We start from the raw sequence: 8,831 nt of genomic DNA on the forward strand, positions 1-8,831 counted from the left end.
CTGTGAGAAGAAGTTCCTCCCCTGGGGAGGAAGCCAGGGCTTCTGATGAGCCACCCACTAGGAGAGGAGCACTGACCAATGTCAGTGCTGGGAATTCTGGACTGGAGGGCCTGCTGAGGGCCGGGATCTCTGTGCTACCTCTGACTGCAGGCTGTACCTGCAGAGGCAGACTATTGCATGAGGGCCAGGGCCCTGAGGACGGGGATGGGGCTCAGTCTGCCTTGCCCCAGTGGCTCTCCTGTCTCCAGGGTCAGGCAGCAGGTCCTCCCAACTTGGCCTTCTGCAGCCAGCCCAAGAAGTGCCAAGAAGCTCAAGTTTATTAGTTTATAAAAAAATTACAGTATCTTTCACATGGGCTTAAAAAATGGGGAAGGTGGGGTACAGTAAAACATCATAGCTGTGCAGGGAACAGCCACAGGGGCATCCAGGCACCTTCAGCTCCAGTCTGCTTCCAGCAAGCTACACAGGCCCCTCGATCCAGGGCAAGGCAAAGGGAAGGGGTGGATGCAAGCAGGGAGACCCTCCTGCTAAGAGGCTCAGGTCTCCCCATTCTCAGCTTTGATCTTTTGGGGTCTGCGGGGGCCTGGGAGGAGGACAGGTGAGATGGCAGCTCAGACCACAGGCTGAGGACTCCCCCCAAACCCCCACCCCTGCCTCCTGCACAGCCCATTTGGTGGTGCCCCTCCTCTCCCCAGAGGACAATGCTGAGGAAGGCCTGTTGCCCACCTGAGGTTGTTGGTCTCCCCCTCCTTCTTCCTTTCTTAGGGACTAGGGGGACTTCTGGGTCCTGCGAGAGGCTGGTCCCCTCGGGCTGCCAGGCTGTAGTTTGCTCAGAAAGGCCTCTCTGTGCCCCACGTGTTCTGGAAGGGGCCGTGCTTGGAAGGAGAGGGTCCTGAGTAGAGGACAGCCAGGTCCTCAAGGGGCTCAGTGAGCAGTTCAGAGGTTGATGAGGACCCACCACTGCCCCCCATTGTCAAGGGAGGGCACCTGGGAGCTGCTACCACGGCAGAGGAGAGAGCCATACCTCTGATCCGTGCTCAGTACCCTGCTGTGCTCCCTTGGATTTCTTCTTGCGGGACTTGCCCCCTGCAGGACATTGACACTGGGCTTGGAGGGACCTGCGGCCTCAGCCCCCTTTCTGCAGACTCTCCCACTCTGGGAGTGGAATGGGGACTGGGGTGGAGAAGGGTGAGGTAGTTCTTGCAGGCCATCTAGTTCTTTGTGCTGTCCTAGCTTGTTACAATAGGAGTAGCCTACCTTTGGGTGCCAGGGGTCCGGGATCCCCCTGAAATGGAATAAGGAGAATTGAGGAATCAACCTGGTTGGGGCAGGGGTACCTTCTCTTGGAGAGGCAGAGCTCATACCATCCTTCCAGATCGGTGGAGCTTCTCCTCAGGTGAGAAGCCTCTCTGACCACCCCCTCTTCCCCAGGTGAAGGACACCAACAAGGCCACCGTGCCTTGGGCTGCTGTACTAGCTGGGACCCTTGGATTGAGGAGGGGAGGGGCATAACACAGGGAAGACATAGACCATGCAGAACAGTGTGATCCTTGGGGGTCATGACAGGCCCTGGGCATCTCCACTTCGGAGACCCCAGCTCCTGCCCCACTGTGACCCCAGATCTGTCTGCCCCACTAGCTTCCTTGGGATCTCCATTTGACTGTGTGAGATTAGGGCCCAAACCTGGAACCAGATGGTGCGGCCACGCCCGTCCTGCAGGGAGCTCATGCCCGGCATGCCATAGCACTGTAGCCATGCCCGAAAGGCAGCGAAGTCCTCCTCTCCGCTCTCCGGCCCGTAACCTTTGCCCCCTGTGGGACAGAGGAACCAGGCGGAAGTCAGAGGGCTGACTCGGGCTGAGAGAAGGGGGAGCCTGGTCAACTTGGCCCAGACCTCAGCTATATAGCTGATGGGCTGAGTCAGAGGGCCGAGGCTCTCCCTCCTCCAGCTGTGTGTGCCCTCGGGCTGGTGTCTTCCCCACTCTGGGCCATGGCTTTCCCAACCTGGAGTGGGGTTGGTAATCCTTGTCCTGCCTGCCTCATGGGCACCTCAGAGGATACAGATACCTGACAAGTGAGTAGGCCTAGTCCATTCAGCAACAACTAGATCTACAAACATCCATGCCCCAGGTGGGGCAGGAATTGCCCTGAGGTTACACAACATGCTGAAGCACAGGTAGTTAGCCATCTTTGCCTCCCAGGCCTCACCCAGCTGGACCACTTCCTTGGGCACTGAGTGACACAGTTCCAGCAGGTCTGGGTTCTGCAGCTTCGCCCTGATCTTCTGGCTCAGGGTTAGCTCCGGGCTCTGGAGAAGGGACAGGGCAGGACCTGGCTGTCAGCTTGACGCAGGATCACTGAGAAGGCAGCTGAGTCCCGGGAAGCAGAACCCCTGAGCTTGACAGGACTCAGAGACCATGCCTTAGCAGCAACCCCCCGCCCAACCCCCTACTCCCCACACTGCAGGGAAAGGGAAATGGACCCAAAGCCAAGAAAGGATGTACTTGAGCTAAGCTGGAGACACCTGACCCAGCCATACACTTGTTGGCCTGCTCTGATAGGTACATGCACATTCCTTCCTGCACTCTCACCGGCCTGTGCTGCTGCAGCGCCTCCAGAACCTCGCGGGCTTTCTCGAAGGGGGGTATCTTCAATCTGAAGTGGGGTGGAGAGGGAGCCAGGCTAAGTAGTAGGGAATGTGGGTGCACCCAGCCCTCCCTAGTCCTCGTGGCTTGCCTGCTGACCGGAACAGGATCTCTGCCCGAAGATAGTTGCCAATGCCGTTGAAGAACCTCTGGTCCAAGAGGGCCTCACAGATGGGCTTGTCAAAGACCTTGTCCGCTAGGTTTCGTAACACATTCTCCCTGGAAGAACACAGCCTGGGCCCGTGAGACCCATTCTCTACCCCCATCCCTAATGCCTTGCTGCAGGATAGGGGAGAGGGGCTGGGAGTGTCTATTCCTGGGTGCAAGAGGAAGGAACACGGGAGTCCCCGTTCCCCTTTCCCCAACCTCAGTGCTAGTTTGGCAGCAGGAACCTCCATTTTCCTATCCATCAAATGGGAACATCAGAATAAGACTGTAATTCACAATGAAAGGTGAAAAGTACCAATCAAAAGCAATGTGTTCAAGGAAATACACGAGTCTGTATATGTTGTGGGTATATCACCAAAGTCCTCAGATTCAAGGCTCTGCCTGCAGTCTGAAACTCCCTGTCTAGAAGTTCTGATTGGTTAGCTCTGAGGATTTGACTTTGGTGGGGTCAACTTTTCTCAAGACCCTGAAGATCTCCAAGGAAGCTGGGACTGGTTCTGTGTAGCAGGTGTGGAAGGCAAGTCCTGGCTAGTGAGTGTCCCAGCAGCCCCCACCCCACCTCCAGGGGTCATGGATCCTTTCTCACCACCACGAAGAGGAAACGCATCTTGTTTCTTTGTGGGGAAAGACCATGGCAAGACTGACTCAGGAATGGGCATGAGGAGCATATGAAGTAGGGGCCAGAAGACAGAGTGTGGGGTGAAGGTAAGAGTGGACATCAGCCTAGGTGGTCAGATCACTGAGAGGAGCAGATCCCTGCAGGCTCCCCAGCTGTGAGACCAAAGAAACGGCCAATATGCCTCCTCGTGTGACAGGAACTTCAGAGCCAGCTGGCAAAGAGTTAACTTGTGGCATGACTTCCCAGGAAAGATAAGATGGGAGGAATCCAGGACCAGGACAGACACTTCCCTGGGGAGCACTGGGGGTCATGCCTGGACCATGACTCCTTCAAGTGGCTTCTGTGGTGCTAGAGACGCCCTGACCCACGGGCAACCAAGTCTGAGGGCCAACAGAAAGCACGCCGTCCCCAAGGAAGGGAGGACTTGCCAGGTCCACTGTGGGCCTTCGTGTCTGTGGTGCTTGTCTGTTATATTGCTCTTTCTCTAGAACTTTGCAACCCCGGCTCCTTTTTATCAGGCAGGCCTCAGCTCAAATGTCACCTAGAGTGGCCAACCCCCGCCACCCCCCGCATACCCAGCCTAGAGTCATTCTCTACCTCTTGGATTTTTCTTCAGGCGTGTACCTATGTGAATTCATCTACTTTGTCTCCTGTCCCCCCTGGCCCATCTGAACTTTAGTTCTGTGGGAGCAGGGGCCACATCCATCTTGATCATTGCTGTACCCCCAACGCCTAGAAGAGAGCTTGGCATGAAACAGAAACCCATACGCAGTTCACCTTTAGAGGAAGGGAAGGGCTGCCACCGTGTCATCCTCTGTGACACGCATTACATCCTGGTGTTACCCCTCCCACAGAGGAGACCATGGGCTGTCACAGACCAGTGGGCAGGCAGAATGTGGGAGACCACAAAACCTGATGCAGAAATCATGTCATTAGGCAGTCCCCTGCCCACCCCCTTGAAGCCATTCCTTCCTTCTCAGCCTCCCTTCTTACCAGGTTGTTAAAGCCCCTTCACCTTTCTTCTTAGCTTCCTGAGAGCACCAAGAAACAAGAGTGGGATGCTGATCTGACTCGAACTGGCCATATGTCCGCAGGGTACGCCTAGCCATCCTCTTGCCCACCCCCATACCAGTTTGGGGGTTCCACATCCATTAGCTCAGAGAGCTGTCCCAGGAAAGGACGCCGTCTTGGTCTACACAGGAAGGGACTGAGGGCCAGAGGGGGCTACACTCGCCCCTCACGGGCCAGCGAGGCACTAATTAGAGAGCCAGGCCCAGAGCCCAAGACTTCATCACACCTGGTGCTGGGCCTACCTGAACTGCTCATACTCCAGCAAGACACAAGGCCCGCGGCCTGGCTGCCACTCGCCCCCGATGTCCCAGTGGCCGAAGCGGCGGATGTCCACGAAGCAGAGGGCGAGTCGGGGGCCAGGTGGGGCTGTGTAGAAGCGCAGGTGGGCGTGGGCGGGCAGTGCCTCGCTGGGCGCCAGCTGGAAGGAGCCGGACATGCCAAATCGGAAGACCAGGGCCAGTGGCTCCCGTGGGGGCTGGGCACCAGGCAGGGGGCTCAGGGTCAGGCGCAGCTCTTTGCCACGGGCTGAGGATGAGATGCAGTAGGCGCTGCTCTCAAAGGGCACCTCGGGGTTGCGGCTGACGGGTGACTTCTCCACACACCCGCCGAACACCAACTCCCTGCACGCGTCGTTCACGAAGCGGCTGGCCAGATGCACCTCGGGGCCCTCAGGCATTCTGTGGGAGGGGTGGCTGGGCCCTGTGGGTGGGGGAGGATGACAGCAGGTTGGGTCAAGTGTCCCCCTGTGAGGTGGACATTCTCAGCCCATTTTGCAAAGGAGAGCCGTGGGGGTCAGAGCGGGCGGCGGCCAGCTAGGACTGGCCCGGGGCCCCACCTGAAAGCGCTGGGGAAGCCCTGGGCGCTGTGGATGGAGCTCAGGCTGGGGAAGCACGACTCTGCCTTATTTAACACTCTCCCGGGGCTCTCATGAGCTGCCACCGCTTTTAGAATAAAGTCCGGATCTTTCCTGGGCCCACACGGTCATGTCACTTCCTCCCAGACTCCCCCTCACTCGCTTGCTCCAAGCACACTGTCTTCCCATCCCCATGTCTTTGCCTCTGCTGGCCCTTCTGTCTGGGACACTTAAGAGTGTTCTTTTCTTCATGGCACTCCCAGAATATGAAGTTATCTTGCTTGTTGTCTGGCTCTACCTCCACTCCCAACCCAGAGTGCAAGCTCTACTCGCCCATGACTCCGCTTCTTAGGACCTGGCCTGCATCTGGTCCACAACTACTGAGGGAGTGAACCTGACCCTTCCTGGGAGGCCAGGGCTGGGATAAAGAGGCCCAGAGCAGCCCCCCCCCCCCCCCCCCCCCCCCCCGGCAGGGCTTGGCCAGCCTGCCACCACCTACTGGTCAGGACCAGAGCGAGGACAAGGAGGAGGGAAGGCAGGAATCTCCAGGCACATCTGCGCTGGAACCAGGTCCCCACGACTCAGAGGGAGGACAGGGGTGACAAGAAGGGCTCCCGAGCTCCAGGCCATGGTCCAGGAGGGTCACAGGAAAACGCCCAGGTCAGCTCCCGGGGCGGAGGGACGCAAACTCCACCCGCCCACCCTCGCCCCCTCCTGCCGGGCCGAGGGAGTGGAGATGGCCACTCTCCTCTTTCTGGACGTGCCGAGATCAAGGCGAAGTTGTGTGTGGGACAGAGGCGGCCGTTTAGCTAGGGCACACTCCCTTACCTCCTCAGCGCTGTCAGGGGCTGGCACCCGAAAAGAAAAGTTTCGTTTTTCGGGAAAAGGTGAATGTCCAGATTCCTAATTTCCGCAGTGTTCGCCTCCCCTTCACCCTCCTCCTCGCTGCCCGTCCTCGGCTAACCCCAGGTCCCTTCCTTCCCAAGGGCCTCTAATCTCATCCCCTCCTCAGCTCCGCTTTTCCCCACGCCCCCGGACACCTGCGCCCCGCGCCGCTCCCGCCAGCCTGCGGCCACTGAGGGGTTAACGCGGGGGCCGGGCCGCGCCTAAGAGCAAGCTGGGAGCTGAGGTCTCCGCTCCCGCGCCTGCTGGGAAGTGTAGTTTCTCGGGCAGGGCAGAGGCTGGGCGGGGTGGGCTGGGGGCCCCGGGTGCGGGAAAGGTTTGGGGGCAGTCACCTGGCTGGGAGGTGGAGGAGGAAAACTGGCTTCCCGCCGGCGCCGAGCAGCGGGGTCAGGTCTGATGTCTCGGGTTGCAGCTGTCTCCGTGGCCGGCGGGGGCGGGGAGAGTCACCCGGCTAGTCCCGGACGGGGTCGACACTGCCAGCAGGAAACAGCAGCAATGGCCCGAGGCCGAGGCGCCTGCAGCTGGGCGCTGGGCGCGCACCCGTGCGTGATAAACGCAGACCCTGGGGACCCGGTGGTGGCCCCTAAATGCCAACGTACAGACAGAACACATAAACAGAAACATCATCACCACCTGCCCGGTGGGAAGTGCAGCCGAGCAACAAAATGCGGGCAGAGAAGCAGAACCCACTTCAGATGGTTCTGTGGGGGAGGGACTCTCTGAGGTGACGCTTAGGCTGAGTCCTCAGGAGACAGCTGGCTGGCGGGGGACAGGACGATATGCCAGACGGAAGGACAGGCCATTGCAAAGGCCTGCGGGCAGAAAAGGGATTGGCCCATTGAAAGAAGGCATGTGTGGCTGGGGTGGGGCTGGGGGGAGGGCTGGGAGGTGAGGACAGACACACAGCAAGGTGAGGTCAGGTCTGGTCTCAAGAGGCCTCTGTAAGGAGCCTGCATTCCATCGTCAGTGGAGCAGGCACAGGTGCCTGACCCATAGCCCTGATTTGCCCCTGCCTATTACTTCTGCTTCCTCCTCCTCCATCTACTCATTTATTTTGGTGGAAGTATTCTGAGGTAAACTGGGGAAAATACGACATTTCATCCCTAATACCTCAACAGGCATCTCTAAAAAGCAATATCCTACAAAGCCACAATACATTTACTATACCTAATAAAATTAGTACCATCTAATACCTAGTCCACATTCAGATTTCCCTAATTGTCCCCAAAATGACTTGTATAGCTAGTTTGCTTAAAGCAGAGTCTGATCAAGGATTATATGACTCTTTAATCATTTTTTAAGGTTTATTTATTTTGAGAGAGAGAAAACGAGAGAGAGGAGTGGGGGAAGGGCTGGGAGGGGAGGGGGAAAGGAGAATCCCAAGCAGGCTCTGTGCTGTCAGCACAAAGCCCAAGGCAGGACTCAAACTCACGATCTTCGAGATCATGACCTGAGCGGAAAACAAAAGTTGGACGCTTAACTGACTGAGCCACCCAGGAGGCCAGCTTTAATCATTTTTGATCTGGACTGAACCACCCTCTTCCACCCACCTCACCCTTTTTTCTTTTTCTTTTTTGATCTTCCTGGAGTCTAAGCCAGTTGAGATGCCCCATCATATTCTGGATTTGTCTGAACGTTTTCTTAGATAGATCTCTCTTAGGTGTTGCTCTGTACTCCAAAATTGCTTCACATTAGGAGGCACCCAACATCTGGTTGTCCCACTTTAGTGCAGCTGAAATTGATCACAGGTGAGGTGGTCACCAGACCTCTGCTTTGTAAAGGTATGTTTCACACCTTGTGCCCACTGAGCAATCTACGGGATGATTTATTTGTTGGTTGTTTTGTTTAAATTAAGGTATAATTTATATATAGTAAAATTCACCCTATTAAAGTGTGAGTTTTGACAAATACATACACTCACATAACCATCACGACAGTCAAAAGATAACACATTTCCATCACCCAAAATTTGCCTATAACCTTATTGGTCAACACTTCCACCCCATCTGCTGGCAACCACTGATGTTTTCTGTCCCTATAGTTTTTGCCTTCTCCATAACACCATATAAATGGAATCTTCAGTAGGTAGTCTTTTGAGTCTGGTTTTTTAGCATAATGCATTTTTAAAATATTTTTACTTCATTTTTAAGTAGGCTCTACGTGCAACGTGGGGCTGGAACTCACTACCCTGAGGTCAAGAGTTACAAGGTCCACCAACTGAGCCAGCGAGGTGCCCCTTAGCATAGTACATTTGAGATCCATCTGTGTCATTATGATTATCAGTTCTTTTCTTTTCTTTTCTTTTCTGAGTAGTATTCCACTGTGTAGCTGGGCCAGTGTTTTCAACCATTTACCAACTGAGGAGGTTGGGTTGTTTATGGGAGGGGATTCTTTAGCACCACAAAATATCCAGTTTCACATCACATAAACATTTCACTTTATGGCTTTATTATCCTTGATGATCCTTGCTTCAATCAAGTATTTAACTGGGAGTCACAAAATGGTGTTTTCTGTCATTCCTTCTACCTCAGCTAGAAATCTCCTGTAAAGAAGAGCTGGACCTCATTGACTAA

The 8,831-nt window shown here is 55.7% G+C and overlaps 1 protein-coding gene across 5 annotated transcripts; it reads right to left on the bottom strand.

Annotated features, from left to right (window-relative positions):
- Positions 1 to 299: 299 nt before the first annotated feature.
- Positions 300 to 7,058, bottom strand: NEIL1 (nei like DNA glycosylase 1). Of its 5 annotated transcripts, none has more exons than XM_047864018.1 (11): positions 6,949 to 7,058; positions 6,591 to 6,841; positions 4,745 to 5,201; positions 2,744 to 2,863; positions 2,591 to 2,654; positions 2,208 to 2,307; positions 1,684 to 1,811; positions 1,258 to 1,285; positions 1,025 to 1,086; positions 727 to 892; positions 300 to 583 (listed from the first exon to the last, which is right to left on the bottom strand). In XM_047864018.1, exons 3-11 carry the CDS (start codon positions 5,176 to 5,178, stop codon positions 537 to 539), a joined length of 1,149 nt encoding a protein of 382 aa, XP_047719974.1. In that variant the 5' UTR covers positions 5,179 to 5,201; positions 6,591 to 6,841; positions 6,949 to 7,058; the 3' UTR covers positions 300 to 536. The 5 variants fall into 5 exon arrangements, with proteins under 5 accessions (XP_047719974.1, XP_047719975.1, XP_047719972.1 ...); XM_047864019.1 differs by lacking the exons at positions 6,591 to 6,841; positions 6,949 to 7,058 and adding exons at positions 6,184 to 6,203; positions 6,396 to 6,443; XM_047864016.1 differs by having other exon boundaries at positions 6,591 to 7,009.
- Positions 7,059 to 8,831: the final 1,773 nt, after the last annotated feature.

Source organism: Prionailurus viverrinus, chromosome B3, assembly GCF_022837055.1.
Source record: "Prionailurus viverrinus isolate Anna chromosome B3, UM_Priviv_1.0, whole genome shotgun sequence".
NCBI lineage: Eukaryota > Metazoa > Chordata > Mammalia > Carnivora > Felidae > Prionailurus > Prionailurus viverrinus.

Bases quoted from the DNA above. Each gene is read 5' to 3' on its own strand.
- NEIL1 (XM_047864018.1), bottom strand. From the start codon at position 5,178: ATGCCTGAGGGCCCCGAGGTGCATCTGGCCAGCCGCTTCGTGAACGAC. The intron at 2,864-4,744 runs GTAGGCCCAGCA...GTGTTCTTCCAG, and splicing joins CTGGAGTATGAGCAGTTCAG to GGAGAATGTGTTACGAAACC. The intron at 1,812-2,207 runs GTGAGGCCTGGG...TCTGTCCCACAG, and splicing joins CAAGGAAGTGGTCCAGCTGG to GGGGCAAAGGTTACGGGCCG.